This window comes from Artemia sp. Qi Xiang Cuo, chromosome 9 (genome assembly GCF_049724085.1).
Source record: "Artemia sp. Qi Xiang Cuo chromosome 9, ASM4972408v1, whole genome shotgun sequence".
In the NCBI taxonomy this organism is placed as follows: Eukaryota; Metazoa; Arthropoda; class Branchiopoda; order Anostraca; family Artemiidae; genus Artemia; species Artemia sp. Qi Xiang Cuo.
In genome coordinates, this window is record NC_142802.1 from 63,480,091 (window position 1) to 63,499,546 (window position 19,456).

The 19,456-nt window shown below is 35.9% G+C and overlaps 1 protein-coding gene across 1 annotated transcript in view; it reads right to left on the reverse strand.

The window, feature by feature from the left end:
- Nucleotides 1-19,456, reverse strand: part of LOC148948918 (uncharacterized) — a 63,701-nt gene that overhangs the window by 25,857 nt on the left and 18,388 nt on the right. The window contains exon 2 of the mRNA XM_089095054.1: nt 11,557-13,948. Coding sequence (XP_088951180.1) covers nt 11,557-13,948 — 2,392 coding nt within the window. The remainder of the gene's footprint in view (nt 1-11,556; nt 13,949-19,456) is intronic.

Sequence of the window (19,456 nt, forward strand, 5' to 3'; positions counted from 1 at the left end):
CGGCGCTGTTTTTGTAAAATGGGCACAATTTTCTTTACAAATCGACGTCGATTTGGTAAATCGGTGCCGAAAAAAGCTACGCAGGTCGAGCCCTTTAGACTGTTTTTTTTTCCAAACACCTTCTTCATCCTACTCTGATCAGTGGTCTAAAGACTTTGATGAGCTTGTTATCAAAGTTTTCTCTTTGGTGTTCTATTATGCAGTGAGCTGTAAGATCTTAGCATTTTGACAAAGAAAAAAAGTTGTGAGAAAGTCAAACTTTAGCGTAAAGAGCGAGGTGTTGAGGAGGGGATAGCCTCTTTCATATACGGAATAATTTCTGTTCGTTTTAAGTTTTAACATCGATCCTTACTTTCAGTTAAAAAACCTGTTTTTTATTTAATTTTTGAACGTTTTTGAATTAATACAGATTTTGATTTTGACTCGACGTACATGAATAATTAAAACCAAATTTGTATATTAATTTTACTTTTATTTGGTTAAATGACGTTCTCGAAAGTTGTTTAATTTTATTTACGAATGTTTTTATTTGTAATAAATATATGTAACTTACGAATTAACTTACGTAACGAACTTCTATGTTCATATATTTTTAATACGTATATTAGGGGCTTCGCCCCCTAGTCAATAACTCGCTCTTTACGCTTAAGTTCGAATTTTGTTCCAATGCTTTAAAAATGACCCCTTAGCCTAATCACAAAGGCCGTTAATTAGAATAAATAGCTCTTATGAAAGTACTAAAAAATATTTGGCTTAAAGAGCGAGGTATTGACTAGGGGGCGAACCCAATCATATGCGTAATATTTTCTATTCATTTTAAGTTTTGATTTTGGTCTTTACTTTCAGTTGAAAAACTTGTTTATTTTATTTTATTTCTGATCTTTTTTTAAATAATGCTGGGAAATCCGGTGCCCCCTTCATAGCAATGTCCCTTCCCCCATGATAATTTACTCCATGGAAAGATCCTCCCACATAAATCGACCCCCCCCCCACTACCAGAAAAAATCCCCCCTGAAAACGTCTGTATACTTTCCAATAACCAATACTATATGTTAACATTGGGTAAAGTTCATAAATTTCAGCCCTCCCCCTGGGGACTTCGGGGGATTAAGTTATCCTAAAAGACATAGATATCGTATTTTCGACCCTGCTGAACAAAATGGCTATCTCAAAATTTTGATCGGGTGACTTTGGGGAAAATGAGAGTGGGAGGGGGCCTAGTTGCCCTGCATTTTTTTGGTCACTTAATAAGGGAATTAGAACTTTTAATTTCCGTTCCAATGAGCCCTACCAAGATATTCTAGGATCACTGGGTTGATATTATCACCCCTGAAAAAAAAATAAAAAAATAAAAAAAAATAAAAATAAACACGTATCCGTGATATTTCTTCTGGCAAAAAATACAAAATTCCACATTTTTGCGGATAGGAGCTTGAAACTTCTACAGTAGGATTCTCTAATGCGTTGAATCTGATGGTGTGATTTTCATTAAGATTCTATAGCTTTTAGGGGGTCTTTCCCCCTACTTTCAAAAATCAGCCAAATTTTCTCAGGCGCATAGCTTTTGATGGGTGGGACTAAACTTGATGAAACTTATATATTTGAAATCAGTATTAAAATCTTATTCTTTTGATGAATCTATTGGTGTCAAAATCCCGTTTTTTAGAGTTACTATTGAGTCGGGTCGCTCCTTATTCGTTACCACAAACTGTTCGATAACAATGCTGCAGCTCTTGTCCCTTAATTTTGTGTTTCCAATGATATTTCCCAACTATTTTCTGCAGTCAGTTTGACCTGTAATGGCCCGATTCTTTCAGAGAAGGGGACCAAGAAGCAAATTATATGCTCTGTCATCAGCGATCCATCAGCAAAATATTTTGAACTCCAAAAACTTCACTACTCTTAAACAAGATACCTTGACACTTCTGACCTTCGGATTCAGGGTGTATTTTTGAAAAGTGCTGGACATTTAACCCCCAGGACAGAATTCCATATAATGCCACGCCCAAAGCCTGACACTCGAGTCACGATTTTTACTTACTCTCAAACAAATTATAGTAACTATAATATTTCTTTTATGATTGAAATAATGACGATGGAAATTAGTGACAATAAGAAAAATTCTTTTCTTCCTTGAATTTTTTCTTCAACGTCAAACAATTGTTTGACCTTGTTCTCAATATTTATGTGATTAATATTCATTGACCAGTAATTAATTTGCTGACCCAAAGAAATTACTTTACTGAAAAGAAATTAATTGAGATAGATCTTGTTTCGCTACGGACCATATACTATGACACAAAATAAAAATCGCTAATTTTTTAAAAGATTCAAAAAAAATCACATTCTTTTGGAAAATTCAGGGAATATTCGATAACATTGAAAACCCTGGCTAAAATACTCATTTTCCAAAGTACTGTGTTTTGGCAATAGTTTTATTAAATCGATGCACCTTTTCCACTTAATACCAAGATTTATTTTTTATTTCTACCGTAACACACTTACAAAATTTGTCTTTTTTGGGGGGCAAAAGGGGGGGGGGTTCACCAAAATAAAGAAGGTTATATGGAAGGCGTCGATATATCTAATAAGATTTCTGAGAGATGAATCAGGTCAAGAAGCGTCCTGGGTTTCTATTTTCCTTTCCATTGACTAAATTATGAAACAAAACATAAACGGTGTTTCAGACATCTAATGGTTTTAAAACAGATTTTTAAGACTAGAATTTACTTATGGTAATCCTTGTAAAAAAAAAAGTTACACGAGAAGTGCTACATATGCACCGCGGCTACCCAACATCTCAAGATGTTTACGATCTTCTAATTTTGTAATCTTGTAATAACAATTTTATAATTCATAGATTTTCATAAAGTCAGCAAGTCTTTGTGTTTTACGAATCAAGAAACTCTGATCGGATCAGGGAAAATTCAGAGGAAAACTGAAAAATTCGAGAATAATTGGAAGCTCTCGCTAAATTACTCATTTATTCAAGTACTGTAATTGGGAATAATGTTTAATAGGTAGATGCACCTTTTCCAGCTACAACAAAAATTTCCGTTTTTTTATATTGTTTATATTTGTACCTTAACGCGTTCAGAAATATTTTTTTTCGGGAAGCAAAGGGGGGGGATGATTCACCAAACCATAAAAAGGGTATATGGAAAGTATGGGATATATCTAACGACATTTCTGGAAGAAGAAGCAGCATATGAAGCGTCCGGGGTACGACCAAGCCTCTACTTTCCTTTCGCCTGACTAAAGTATGAAACAAAGTATTTGTTTATCAAACAGTTCGTGGTAACGAACTGTAAGTAATGCGCAACCTGGCTCAATAGTAATCGAAACTCTAAAAAACGGAATTTTGATACAAATAGATACATCAAAGAATGGGATTTTTATGCTGATTTTAAATATACAAGTTTCATCAAGTTTAATCCAACCCATTAAAAGTTACGAGCCTGAAAAAAGTTGCCCTATTTTCGAAAAAAGGGGAAACATCCCCTAAAAGTCATAGAATCTTAATGAAAATCACACCATCCGATTCAGCGTATCAGAGAACCCTACCGTAGAGATTTCAAGCTCCTATCTGCACAAATGTGGAATTTTGTATTTTTTTTGCCGGAAGAAAGATCACGGATGCGTGATTTGTTTTTTGTTGGTTTTTTTTTTCCCAGGGGTCATCGTATCAACCCAGTGGTCCTACAATTTTGTGAGACGGCTCATTCAAACGGAAATTAAAAGTTCTAGTGCCCTTTTTAAGTGACCAAAAAAATTGTAGGGCAACTAGGCCCCCTCCCACGCTCATTTCTTCCAAAGTCACTGGATCAAAATTTGAGATACCCATTTTGTTCAGCATAGTCGAAACATCTAATAACTATGTCTTTGAGGACGACTTAATAACCCACAGTCCCCAGGGGAAGGGCTGCAAGTTATGAACTTTGCCCATTGTTTTTGTATAGTATTGGTAAGTATACAGACGTTTTCAGAGGAGGATTTTTTCTGGTGGGGGGAGGGTTCGGGGGATTGGGTTACGTGGAAATATATTTCCATGGAAGAATTTTTCATGGGGAAAGAGAATTTCCCAACATTATTTCAAAAGCAATCAGAAATAAAAAATAAAAAAGCCAAGTTTTTTCACCTGAAAGTAAGGAGCAACATTAAAACTTAAAATGAACAGATATTATTACGCACATGAGAGGGTTCTTCCTTTCCTCAAAGCCTCGCTTTTTATTCAAAAATATTCTGTATGATTTCAAAAGAGATATTTATTCTGATTTAATAATCATCGCGATTCATGGGTCTTTCTTAAATTATTGATACAAAATCTGAGCTTCAAAATAAATAATGAAATCTTGGAAAGTGGGCGAACCCCTCATATTACCTATGTGAGAAATTTCGTCCCCTCGTCAATACCTCGCTCTTTACGCTATAGTTCGAATTTTGTTAGATAATGACCGATATAGCTAATAATTTTTTTTGTGTTATTTTCCGGCCAATCTTAGCCTCCTGCTCAACGCCCCGCTCTTTACGTTAAAGTTTTTTTTTATTGTTTTATAAAGCAGAGTAGCGAGAAAGAGTCAAACTTTAGCGTAAAGAGCGGGGTGTTGAGCAGTGGACAGCCCCTTTCATATATGGAATAATTTCTGTTCGTTTTAGGTTTTAATGTTGCTCCTTACTTTCAGTTTAAAAAAAACTTGTTTTTTTTTATTTTATGCAGAGAAGATGGACCAAGTTGATAGCTTCACTTAGCTCGGTAGTATTATTAGTAGAGATGGTGGATGAAGTAAAGATATGAAAAGTAGCCAAGGCCCATGGTGTTTTTATTGACTCAGTTGAGCAGGGTTGTGTTTTATCCCCGTTTATAGGGATCATTTTGATGGACTTTGTCCTGAGGATCACAGCAAAGGCAATGAGATAGCATAGAATCAAATTGGGAAAGTAAAATTATCCAAGACTAGTCGTAGATGCTAATGATTTGAGTGTCCTACATGAAAATGTCAGCAAAATCGATGACATTTTGGAGGTTTTGAGAGTTCATGGTGAAAGGATAGACTTAAAAATTAACGTTAAGAATAAATTTAGAAATAATAAATTAATTTTCTAGAATAGAAATATTTCTAGAATTCTAGAATAGAAAATAGAATAGAAAATATTTCTGTTGGAAGCTACAGTGGTCAAGTATTTTTCTTAAGTGAGGGCGCTTCGAAAGACGGAGGAGGATTTGTTAGATGTTTTCCGGAAGAATTGTCCATAGATTCTTTTGGGCACCAGTGTGACTGACCGTACTTCAAACAGTAAGCTATAAAACACATGTTGTTCTATTCCACTTGCTATGGCTACAATGAGAAAAAGGTTGATATGGCTAGGATATGTTCTTCGGATGAAGGATGACCGGTTGCCAAATATCGTCATTTTCGCCCAACCATCTATGGCCAAACAAAAAGAATGGAGTGGAAAGAGGTCGTAAGAAAAGATTTAAAGAAAATTAGGACTTCTTGGTAGGATGTTAAGAGGTAAGCGTCGAATAAATCAGGATAAAGGATGAGCGTGCGCAGCTATGTCGGCCTCTGGGAGCTTGGTGCTGCAGTGACTTGTTAGTAGTAGTATTAGTACTATTTCTTAGGGGCGTGACGATTTAAGCTGCCAGCTATATCTTGCGTATATGATTCGTTATCTTATTTTTAAACGAGGAGGATGACGACTTGGTTTGAAAAACTTGAAAGAAAAATAAAATATTTGCTAACCGGCGCAGAGGTGGAGCAATAATTCATGAACACGACTTGTCTGATAGAATGAAATGTTTATTTGCTAAAAACAGTTCCAAAACTAGACAAAATTCTATTTAAAATACAATTGTCTTTCAATTAGTGGAAGTACATTGAGAGAACGACGGAATGTTGAGAAGAAAAGGCCAAGTGTCAGAGTTGTAAGGAGATGGATTATGGTCTGGACCATTTGTGCCTCCGTGTAGGCAGTTCTCTTATTTAAGAGATTCAACTTTTTTTATGGGGAGATAGGTGGCTTAGTGAGAAAATGTGATATAAACTTCTTACTTATGCAGCTGCAGCAGAAGGAAATTTATTACTCATTGGAGTGATGTTAAAAAGAGCGTAACTTACTTAGCACAGTGTATTGTATTTTTCGTGTGGCTTTTGTAAATTTTTTCAATACTGAATATTATTATTACACGAAAATATAATGAAAATTTTAACGGGATAGTTATAGTCAAAACTGAACAACAGATGCCCTGAATGAAGAAAAAACCTCTTTTGTCAATTAAAATAAGTACCCATAAACCTTTCCAAAGATGAAGATAATATTCCACTGAAAGCAAAAGTTTTTCGCTACTTGAACCTAAATAAGTGATGAAAAGTTTGGCATATATGAATAGGACATAATAATCATCATTCATATGTAGGAAGACAAAACAATTTACTGCTACACACTCTGAATGACCGTTAATGTAAATGAAATCTAATTATTAATTTTAGGTAAATATCTCTGACCAAGGGAAAGTGCTTTTTCATGGACAAGAACTTTATTTATATACTTTCTTGACAAAGTGAGGAAAGGGCAAATAAAGAAACTTTTTTTTTAAAGGAAGGAGCAGCGGCATCAATTCACAAAAATATATAGGGGGGAATATTATTATTCGAAATTTAAATTTATTGTTTTTATTCAACTTATCAAACAGTTCGTGGTAACGTACTGTAAGTAAGGAGTCACTCAACACAATAGTGACCAAAACTCTGAAAAAGAAATTTTGATAACAATAGATACATCAAAAGAATTGGCTATATGTTGATTCCAAATATACAAAATTCACTAAGTTTAATGTTACCAATCAAAAGCAACTAGTCTGAAAAAAATCGCGCAATTTTAGAAATAGGGGTAACCACTCCCCAAAAGTCAGGGAAAATCGCAACATCAGATTCAGCGCATCAGAGAACCACATTGTAGAGGTTTCAAGCTCCCATCTGCAAAATATGGAATTTTGTATTTTTTTTTTGCCAGAAGTAAAAAATCACGGATGAGTATTTTTTCCCCGTATCGTATCGATTGTCCCAAATCAATGGCCCTAGAAGATCGGAAGAGGGCTCATTAGAACGGAAATTTTAGTGTCCTTTTTAAGCGACAGAAAATATTGGGGGGTAACCAGCCCTCCTTCCATCCCTTCTTTACCCAAAGTCATCCGATCAAAATTTTGAGATAGCCGTTTTGTTCAGCATAGTTGAAAGGTCCAATAACTAAGCCTCTGGGGATGACTTGCCCCCCCCCCCACACCACCTGGGGAATGAGCTGTCAGTTATAAAATTTGGCCATCATTTACAGAGTATGTGTTATTGTGATGTATACAGACATTTTTCAGGGGGGGGGGGGTAAACAAGGATAATTTTCTGTGGGAAGGTAAGTTTCCTGGGGTGAACTTTCCTTGGGAAACTTTATATGGGGGGAATTTGCCAGAATTTCTATATGAAATTCTTTTTACTTGCCTTACTTTCTCTTCGCCGACTTAATTTTACATGCGGAGATGTTCCGGGGGAAATTTTCAGCGGGGTTGGAATTGTCTGCGGTATTTTTCCGTGGGGGGGGGGGATATTCCGCAGGAGAAATTGTCCATGGGGAAGGCTCCCATGGACGTTCCCACCCCTGTGCACTCATTGATCCGCTGATTGTTTTGGATCTTAGTTGGCTCCGAAGTGCAAATTAAGTATATGTGCAAGACTGCTGAAGCTGTTATGCTGGGGGTAAGGGGATCATGTTACTATTCTTATAAGGGGATGAGGTAGGCGAATACCTGAGTTTCTTTATGAGTACGTGCCTGATCAGTAGGCATATTTACTTAAATATGGTCAGTTAACTTAGATAGGCAAAATTTTAGCTATTCTGGGAATTTATAAGATTATTTGATTTTGATGAAATTGTCCATTCAGTCTAAACTGAAAACGCCTGATTTAATTTTTACTTTTCAACCCTAATTACTGAAATATAGTCAATTCTTTCCAGCTGTAATCCCGCAAGACTGAATTTAATCATAAAATTTTTTTTTCATAAACGTATAAATTACATCTAGAATTGAAATTTTCCTGGAAATATATTTTTTGGGAGTTCAGGTATATATATATATATATATATATATATATATATATATATATATATATATATATATATATATATATATATATATATATATATATATATTACAGAATGTCCGAAATTCCTTTTTCTCTGCTTAGATTCAATTAGCATTGCGAATCAGGTTTTTCAATCTTATACAAGCTTTGATAGTACAAATTAAAGTTAGGTTATGTTGGGTTAGGTTAAATTAGACTCTAAATCTCAGAAATGGGTTAAAACCCTATCCCAACCAAACACAAACTAACCTAACCTGTTACCATTAAACCTTGCATAAAACTTACAAAGTTGACTGGCAGCGCTGACTAAATCCAAGAAGATAAATAGGTATTTTGGACATTCCCCAGAAATGTCAAGATTCACCAATTTCGGACATTCACGGTAATATATATATATATATATATATATATATATATATATATATATATATATATATATATATATATATATATATATATATATATATATATATATATATATATATATATATATATATATATATATATATATATATATATATATATATATATATATATATATATATATATATATATATATATACTGAAATCAAGTTCAAAAGCATTTTTTGCAGAATATAAGCAATACAAACATCCACATAAGGGTGATGGAGGGGATGCTGTGGGGTGTACAAGCTAAAGAAAACGGTACCAATTGGCGAATTATCAAACAATATACGAAATACGGGTAAAATACATAGGAAATGCGGAATAAATTATTAAAAATATCTTGAGATTGAAGGGAGGGGCAGATCGGTGATCACAAAGAATCGCCTCTTCTGTGTGCATGTCCAGATTAGAAACTAGATAAAGTAACATGGGATTAACGACTTTTTTTTTTTTTTTTAGCAAATTTAAGAGTAGAAATTTGGATAGATGGAAATGTTTAACGGCAACACTCCTTCCGTGACACACGGCAACCGTAAGCACCATTTGACCTTTAATAATTTATTTTTATGATAAAAATAATTATAACGTATATTTTTCACTACTGCTCTTAATGTTTCTTGCGACTATTGCGATAACTTTTCCAATCAAATAGTCCATAGTCAAGAACAGTAATTAAAAGGCAAGCAATACTAGTAGTAACCAAAACTATAAAAAAGGAACGTGAAAATGATTACCCTAATATTCATTTTGATGTTTTGGACTCCACCGGAAATTCTTTAAGCGAAAACTTTAAATTATCCTTCTTAAAGGATTGTTATAAAAAATACTAATTTGAACATAAACGACGGCTTTTCAGGGGGAGGTGTTACAGCTTTTACCACCACCCTCCCTTCCAGCACTCATATTGCACGTCCAGTCCTGAATCTATCCATTTGTCTATGTTGTGAATATATGATTGTGTGCCTATAGGCTGTCAGTAGAAGGCTTGCTATCAATTTATAGCCGTTTTCCATCTCCCGCGATCTCCGACTCGTTTTGTTGGTCGTAGGAGGTTCTTTTTTACATTGAGGGATAGCGGGGGGAGGATAAGAATGAACAATAGAAGACATAGGGGGAATTGCCACACCATATAGCGGGGTAATAGTCGATTCATAACATTTTTTGCAGAAATATGTTATATTTTTCGCAGAAATATATATGAAATATCTTTCACAGAAATATGTGCCTTTCTCCCAATTTCTATGCAGTTCACATGGTTTGTAAAACAAAGTTATAGCATCCTTAACCATCCTATAAAAATATTGAGCCTACGAAACAGCTATAAGCCGGTAAAGTACCATGGACAGTGAAAATAAAATATGGTTGTTGAAATTGGGTAAGTGGAAAATTTTCACAATTTTATGATCTTTTAAAAATTAGAAAAAATCAGGAACTCAATTTTTAATGAGAAAGACTTCCTGATGTACTTATGGAGTTTTTGGTAATTGGTAATAGCGGTAAATGGTAGAAAAACAGTACAAGACTTCAAAGTCTGAACGACGTTGCTCATCCCCGTTTTATGGTCCCATAGCCAGGAGGTGCAATAGGAGGGAGGGAGGGGGTTGGCCAGCCATCCTGTGCATTCGCACACCCTTCTTGTTTACATTCCCAGATTTCTCCAGGTACCCATTTAGAGGTGGGTCAACTCTGACTGAGATTACAGAATTCAGCCACTAGCTCATATTTCAAGCCAAATAATCGGCAACACCAGGACTCTAACCCCAGCCCCGAAGGACATAGGATTGCAAGTTCAGCGCACTAACTAATCAAAATAGCGGGTGGCAAATTTAAAAAAGAAGGAATAAGGGTAAAAAATAAACTAAAGCATCAAACATCAAACAGCTGCTGGAACTACATCAAACTACATCAGCTGCATCAAACTATAGCATCAAACAGCTTAATAAGGTGCAGCTTTTCTTTGAAGGTGTAGATGTCTTAAGAAACAAGGGATTGTTTAACTTTGAATGTTTAAGGACTAAAATAATTTTTAATTTTAGTCCTGAATTTTCAAGGACTGATTGTTCCAGTGTGTCTTCGTCATATGTTTGAGACAGCTGCTAATGTCCATGGGCATTTAACGAGACAGGTTGGTATGTATAGAAGGCCGATTAGAGGGTTTGCGAGGTGTGCTTTCTCTGATTGTAATGTTCTTCCGTTGCCGTGGTCTCAAATACCAACTCCTATTAGTGATGTTGGGGAAAGGTTTGGCTTTAATGAGTAGTTGAGGCACCTTTACCTCCAAGTTTACTAATCATATTTATTTTTTTTTGTTTTTGTTTTTTTTTCAAGTAGTTTTATGTGTTTAAGATGCTTTATATGCTGTTTTTAGTTTTGTTCTGAAATGGGAACCCGAATGCACTGATGTAAGTGGATGTAATTTTTTTTTTTTTTTTTGGAGTTGCAATACAATCCCAGGGTACTGGGCTTCATGGTTTTTTGTTTAATTTTTTTTTTGAATAAATTATATATACATTGAAAAAAAGTGCTTTCCAATTTAACGAGTTACTTTCTCTTATTTGTTCTTATTGTTTAGCTGGCAACAATGACAAAAAGATGGTACAAACTAAAATCTTCATAATTTTGAAACAACAAAAAAATAATCTTAGAAAATCTTGATTTTCAGGCATGAATAGGCCTAAGATGGGTCCAAGGCATGTTTTCATTTTGGTTTTCATGATACTATAACATGGGAACATTAATGTTGGGACCTGAAGGAAGGGGACATTGGAATTTTTTTCCAAGGGGATATGATTAAAGTGAAGCGTATTTCTTGGCCCCAATAATTCTATTTTCCAAGAAGATCCTTAAGACTACTCACAGGAGTGTCCCTCTAGCCCCCAATGTGCGCACATAGCTTGATAAGGATGACAACCAAAGATCGATGGACAGCAAACAAGCAAAAAATACAGAACCGAAGTTACAAAAAAACTAAATTATAGACAGATTAAGAGAATGAAAAAGTTTAACAACTTACCGAACTGGCCATCCAGTTTTTATAACAATAGGCTCCGTCGTAGTTGTCTTGATTGATGGTTTTTGTGAAGTCGTCGTTTTTGATCCGAGTCGTCCAGGGCGGGTAGGGAAAACTAATCGACTTTTAGAGATTTCTGAAGTGTCTTCCGTCTGTGCAGGGAACGTTTGTTTACTAGGTTTTTCAGTAATTTTGAAGCCTTTTGGTAAGAACTTCGAAATATCATCTTCTGCAATACCTGGAAATTTGAAGTCAGTTGAACTTTTTTTACTTGTAGATTCTTCAAGTTTGAATCCAGGGGGCAGTAAACCATCTAAACTGTCTTGTTCAATGCCGTCATCTTCAAGTTTAAAACCCGGAGGTAGTAATCCAGCCAGAGTATCAGAGTTGGCATTATTTTCATTTGCGTGTTCTTCCCCATTTACTACCCCTTTCGCAGGTTCTGGAATTTCTGTAGTCCTTTCTAGAGAGAATCCAGGAGGCAGGAGTCCCTCAAGGCTGTCAGAAGTAAAATCTTTTGGAACAAGCCCTGATAATGCATTTTTAGATTTCATTAGTAGCCTATCAATCAAACTTAGCTCTGTAGTAGCCATACTTTCTGTAGGGCTCTCAAACGTAGTTGAGCTTAAAGTCTTAAAGTCTGATGGCAACAATCCATCAAGACTGTCAGTTTCTAATGAATCAAAAAGTTTATTAAATGATTTACTGACCACAGGTTTCTCCGTCTGATTATTTAAAATTTCTACAAGGCTAGAGGGTGGATCAGCTGTGGTGGCCAATGCTTTGATAGTTGTAGTATCTGAGACAGGTGTCTCGCTATTTTCACCGTCGTCTGGAGGCCCAACTTTCAAATCTTTGATGATTTCTAATGGGCTTTTTGGGTAAATAAATTTTGGCCTTTCTGACTGCTGAGGAGGACTAGGAGGAGCTCCTCCAAAAAGGAACGAATCTGATAATTCACTTTGAAATCTATCAAGCTTATCACTAATGTTTTCGGATATCTTTGGCCTGCTGATTGAGTTTACTTCACTCTTTTGGCCTCCAATAGCTTTACTACCTCTATCAGAGCTGGGTCTTGGAGTTATTTCAGCAATAGATATAGTGTCAGTGATTCTAGAGACCACACTCTTTGTAGTTGCTACTGAAACCACAGCTTTCTCGCCACTATGTTCTCGTGGCTCATTTCCATTTTCCTCAACAAAAAAAGTTACTTTGTTTCCTCGTTCAGGGAAACGTCTAGGTGCAGGGCGAAAGCGATTAGGGCGGAAAGGTCTTCTAAAAGGTCTTATAGAAGGTACATTAAGAATTTCTTTTACTGGAAGATCAGCCACTGTCACTGGTACAGCACCTTCAGTAGTTGATAGAACAGGAGTTGATTGTTCATCTATTTCAGGAATTGTTTCAAAACTATCCGATATTTCTTCTTCTTCTTCAGGTTGAAACTCAGAATCATCCTCTGTTGAATTAATTGGCTGATCTTCACTGACAATTTCATTTCCATATTCCAAAGTGTCAATTTCGTCAAAATTTTCGCTTGAGATTTCACTTTCAGACTCATCTTTAAGCTCAGGTTTGTCAGTAGTCTGTTCTTTCTTAATGTTTATTTCTGACAAGGGAATTTCTTCCAAATCAGAATTTGTAGGCTGTTCAGAGGTTACAAGGGTGGTGGAAGGGATTTTTGCAGCAGATTTCACTTGAGTAGTAACACGCTCAATGACTAAGGGCTCGTCAGCCCCTTCTTCAAGCAACTTGCGCAGCTCTTCTGGAAGGTCTTCTTCGTCATAATATACATAATAATCTTCCTCTTCCTCTGAAAGTGTGTCTGAACTTTGATGAACGTTAGAGACTTCTTCTTCTTTGATTGTAGATTTGTCTGGATTTAGCGTATTTGCAGGAGTAACCTTATTTAAAGTTTGGAGCAAAGATTCGGTACTTTTTTCAAGTTTTGTCCCAAAAGTAAAGCCAGTGGTTGTACTTTCAGTAGTCTTATCACTTCCCTTTCCTATTAATCTATTGGGACTGTCTAGAGGTTGGATTTTCCTTCCAACTGGCTCAGGTCGGCTTCTATTCCGATCCTTGTCTCTTATATCTAAAGAATTATCAATAGGAAGATTTCTTCCTGAATTCTGCCTTTTCGATCCTGATTCATTTTGCAGATTACGATTTCGAGGATTCGAAGGAAGCTCAGTTGCCACACCAGACTGCGGTGGCGGTCGACGAGCAGAGGGATTGGATTGAGCAAAATTACTAGGTGGTGCAGGTACTGGATGAAAAAACTGATGGCTAAATTGATTTACTCTCACGCGATCATCTCCGTTTCCAAGCTCTCTACTTGGTGTGAATATGCGAAGTTGCTGGAATGACTGTGGAACTGGGAAATCACTGAAGCCAAAGTCTGAAAAAACAAAATTATCAATAAAAAATGTTCACATTTTCTAGTTCATGACAAAAGAAGTTGAGAGGCAAACTAAGAAAACTAAAGTCGCAATTAATCACCTGCATAATATAACAAACAATTGAAATTTGATTTTTGCGTCTTTAAGGCCCTTTCTTACAAGGTAACTGTCAGGGAACACACTTAGGTATCCTCCTTAATTGGGAAGTTTTGTACAGAAATAAATACTTTTTTAGTATTTAATAATAGAAGACAAAACACTTGGTGTTTTCCCCCAAGGTGTTTTTTAGTATAAAGGTATAGGTGCTCAATGGTCCAAATTGAAGGAGGAAGTTGTCAGAAGAATTGATTTTTAGGAGGACGAAGTACCTAAAAGTTGTATTTTTGAGTCAGTATTTCGCCCAATATTTGTGCCAGTATTTTGAGCCCAATATTGGATCCCTATATTGGGTGGAAAGCACTCGTTCTTGTTATGGTAAAGATACAATGAATATACTCAATATTTACCCTTCGTTTGCTAAAAAGGGTGAATGTCCGCCAAAAAAGTAAACACAAATAAAAATTCTAGAAAAATGCCAAACAACACATGTAAAATAAATAATTTGTGTGACACAGTAATGTAAAAATTCGATCTTTAAGAATACGAACGCTGATATCACACATTAGTAAACATTATGTACAGCAGGGGCGTCATATAGGGGGGGGGGCTGGCAGGGGCTATAGCCCCACCCTGATTTTAGGAGGGGCCCCAAATCAGTTGTCACAATTTCTGTCGATTTCATTTGAAGTTTGCAAAAAAAAATTACGTAAAAACGATTTCTCAATTAAAACAAATAAGTTTCTAATATATCTTTATTTTATAACAATATACAGTGAGCTTCATTCCCAAACACATTTTTGTATTATTCTTTTTTCATGTATCACGACATATTTTTATTGCCTTGTTGTTACAGCCACGGTGACCAGCTTTCATTACAATAAAGTAATTGGGCCTAGGACCCGTAATAAAATTATACATGTCGGTTACGTGATTTTGGAGCAGTGATCCCTTCCAAATATGAGGATTATGTACTCTATATTTCTTTGAGACTGTTTGTGAATCTGTTCTTACTCTTTTCTGGATCGGGTATGACTCGGGTATGGCTCTGTTTCTGGACTTGGTAGATAAAACAGTATTTTGTACAACGGCATACTTTTTGCGTTTCTAGTAGCCTTAGACGTATTATCAAACAGTTCGTGGTAACGAACTGTAAGTAAGGAGCGACCTGGCACAGTAATAACCGAAACTCTAAAAAAAGGAATTTTGATACCAATAGATACATCAAAAGAATTGTATTTTTATGCTGATTTTAAATATATAAGTTTCATCAAGTTTAGTTTTACCCATCAAAAGTTAAGAGCCTGAGAATTTGGAGGGCAACTAGGCCCCCTCCCACGCTCATTTTTTTTTTCAAAGTCACCGGATCAAAATTTTGAGAGAGCCGTTTTCTTCAGCATATTAGAATCTTCTTATGTGTATGTCCTTGAGGACCGATTGATCCCCGAAAGTTCCTAAGGAAAAGGCTGCAAGTTATGAATTTTGCCCATTGTTTACATATAGTATTGGTTATTGGGAAGTATACAGACGTTATGAGAGAGATTTTTCTGGTTGGCGGGGTCGGGGGGAGGCGGTTACGTGGGAGAATTTTTCCATGGAGAAATTTTTCATGGGGGAAGAGAATTTTCATGAAAGGAGTACTGGAATTTCTAACATCTTTTAAAAAACAATCAGAAATTAAATAAAAAGCAAGTTTTTTCAACTGAAAGTAAGGAGCAACATTAAAACTTAAAACTTACAGAAGTTATTAAGTATATAAGGAGGGTTGCCTCTCCTCAATAGCTCACTTTTACCTTAAAGTTTTTTTCAACTTTTAAAAAAGGTTATTATTCTAATTAAACAGCCTTTGTGATTCAGAAATCATTCTTAAATAACTGAAACAAAAATCACTTAGATTGTTATTAGGTTATCATTAGTTAAAAAAAAGTAAAATTAATAAACAAATTTCATTTTAATTATTCATGTACGGTGAGCCAAATTCAAAACCTATATTAATTCAAGAACGTTCAGAAATTTAAAACTTAAACCGAACAGAAATTATTCCGTATATGAAAGGGCCTCAACCCTCCTCAATGCCCCGCTCTTTACGCTAAAATTTGACTTTTTGTCACAACTATACTTTTTAAAACAATAAAAATTTTTGCGTAAAAAGCGGGGCGCTGAGGAAGGGACAGCCCCTTTCATATACGGAATAATTTCGGTTCGTTTTATGTTTTAATGTCGCTCCTTACTTTCAGTTAAAAAAACCTATTTTTTTTAGTTTAATTATTCATAGAAGCCAGACCGTATGGGATTTTGAAAGTTTCTTACGCTTTTTTTCTTTGCCTCCAGTCAACATGTTAAATTTGGCATTCAAAATGGTTATATCATTAATTTTGTTTCTCGAATTGTCTTGAAATTTAGCTTCTTGAATTTTGAAAAAATCAAAGTGGGAATTTCCGACCAGTAATTTTTATTAGATTTCAGGAAAGATAAGAAAGACAAGGAAAATATATTATATGAAAGGACAATTCAAATAATCGATAAAGATCTTGAAGAATGATATTTAATCTCACACACCAAAGATCATAACAAAACGAGAATATGCAAAAGGAAAAGATTTGTTAATAAGACAGTTAAAAAGAAATTGTACCAACAATCAAAGACCATATATTTTGACTTCACAAACGGAAGGCTTTATTAATGGGGTGGGGGCTTAGATTAAACCAACTTATAAAAAAAGGTAAGAAAACAAGAAAACTCAACAAATAAGAGCTATACAAGAACAACCTGAGCATTGAAAGAAAAAATCAAACCTATAAAGTGGTGTCACTTCAAGAAACTTTACGATGAGGGAGAGTAATTTTCTTTAGAATATCCAGAGGGAGGTTGAAATTTGTTGTTTTTAAAATTTTTCTTTGAAAATACCAGGGTAGTGTCATAAGCGGCCAATTTTCAGGTGGGCAAGCCCGTATCATATCAATTGCGGCGCATGCAATTTACATTAACTGCCATCCTCATAGACTCAACCTTGTTTTGGTTAATTCCATTCAGAACTTGAGATGAATTGCCTATTTTTTCGCCTCTCTTGCACAGCTGTATTGTTTTATCTAGAATAGCAACGCACACTACCAACTGTTTGTTAATGTTCAGAAAGTCACTGGCGTGACTGTTCTTCAGCTGGAGTAATCATCTACTACAAGATGCGCATGCTGGAATAGATCGGTAATTATATCAATTGCACCGCATGCAATTTACATTAACTGCCATCCTCATTGACTCAACGTTGTTTTGGTTTATTCCATCCCGAACTTGAGATGAATGGCATCTTTTTTCGCCACTCTTCCACAGCTGTACTGTTTTATCGAGAATAGCAACGCACACGACCAACTGTTTGTTAATGTTCAGAAAGCCACTGGCGTGACTGTTCTTCAGCTGGAGTAATCATCTACTACAAGATGCGCATGCTGGAATAGATCGGTAATTATATCAATTGCACCGCATGCAATTTACATTAACTGCCATCCTCATAGACTCAACGTTGTTTTGGTTGATTCCATCCCGAACTTGAGATGAATGGCATCTTTTTCACCACTCTTCCACAGCTGTACTGTTTTATCGAGAATAGCAACGCACACTACCAACTGTTTGTTAATGTTCAGAAAGCCACTGGCGTGACTGTTCTTCAGCTGGAGTAATCATCTACTACAAGATGTGCATGCTGGAATAGATCGGTAATTATATCAATTGCACCGCATGCAATTTACATTAACTGCCATCCTCATAGACTCAACGTTGTTTTGGTTGATTCCATCCCGAACTTGAGATGAATGGCATCTTTTTTCGCCACTCTTCCACAGCTGTACTGTTTTATCGAGAATAGCAACGCACACTACCAACTGTTTGTTAATGTTCAGAAAGCCACTGGCGTGACTGTTCTTCAGCTGGAGTAATCATCTACTACAAGATGCGCATGCTGGAATAGATCGGTAATTATATCAATTGCACCGCATGCAATTTACATTAACTGCCATCCTCATAGACTCAACGTTGTTTTGGTTTATTCCATCCCGAACTTGAGATGAATGGCATCTTTTTTCGCCACTCTTCAACAGCTGTACTGTTTTATCGAGAATAGCAACGCACACTACCAACTGTTTGTTAATGTTCAGAAAGCCACTGGCGTGACTGTTCTTCAGCTGGAGTAATCATCTACTACAAGATGTGCATGCTGGAATAGATCGGTAATTATATCAATTGCACCGCATGCAATTTACATTAACTGCCATCCTCATAGACTCAACGTTGTTTTGGTTGATTCCATCCCGAACTTGAGATGAATGGCATCTTTTTTCACCACTCTTCCACAGCTGTACTGTTTTATCGAGAATAGCAACGGACACTACCAACTGTTTGTTAATGTTCAGAAAGCCACTGGCGTGACTGTTCTTCAGCTGGAGTAATCATCTACTACAAGATGTGCATGCTGGAATAGATCGGTAATTATATCAATTGCACCGCATGCAATTTACATTAACTGCCATCCTCATAGACTCAACGTTGTTTTGGTTGATTCCATCCCGAACTTGAGATGAATGGCATCTTTTTTCGCCACTCTTCCACAGCTGTACTGTTTTATCGAGAATAGCAACGCACACTACCAACTGTTTGTTAATGTTCAGAAAGCCACTGGCGTGACTGTTCTTCAGCTGGAGTAATCATCTACTACAAGATGCGCATGCTGGAATAGATCGGTAATTATATCAATTGCACCGCATGCAATTTACATTAACTGCCATCCTCATAGACTCAACGTTGTTTTGGTTGATTCCATCCCGAACTTGAGATGAATGGCATCTTTTTCACCACTCTTCCACAGCTGTACTGTTTTATCGAGAATAGCAACGCACACTACCAACTGTTTGTTAATGTTCAGAAAGCCACTGGCGTGACTGTTCTTCAGCTGGAGTAATCATCTACTACATGATGTGCATGCTGGAATAGATCGGTAATGAGAGTTATGAGAGATCTGATGTTGATACTTAGTGAAAAGGCTCTTAGAAAATTGATGGATTTCAATACTATGGTTACAAAATATATTTAAATATATACAATTATTATATAAAATCTAACTATTAAAATAAATAGTTAGAAAACATTTTTAGAAAAATGAGACCTTGTCGGTTCTCAGTGTTACAATGAAACTGTAAATTAATTTCCAACTTAAGTTATCTCTGTATTCATTAAACACTTTTAAATTGCTTCTTACTATTATTAGTCGATTTTGGGAGAGGCCTGTGCTAACCACTGTGAAGAAATATTGCTCTTAAACAACTGCGAGCCGACCAATTTAGGGGGCCCACAGAGGTTGCTCAGCCCCCTTAGTTCAGAATGAAATGACACCACTGATATACATGTATGTAGGTGCTATT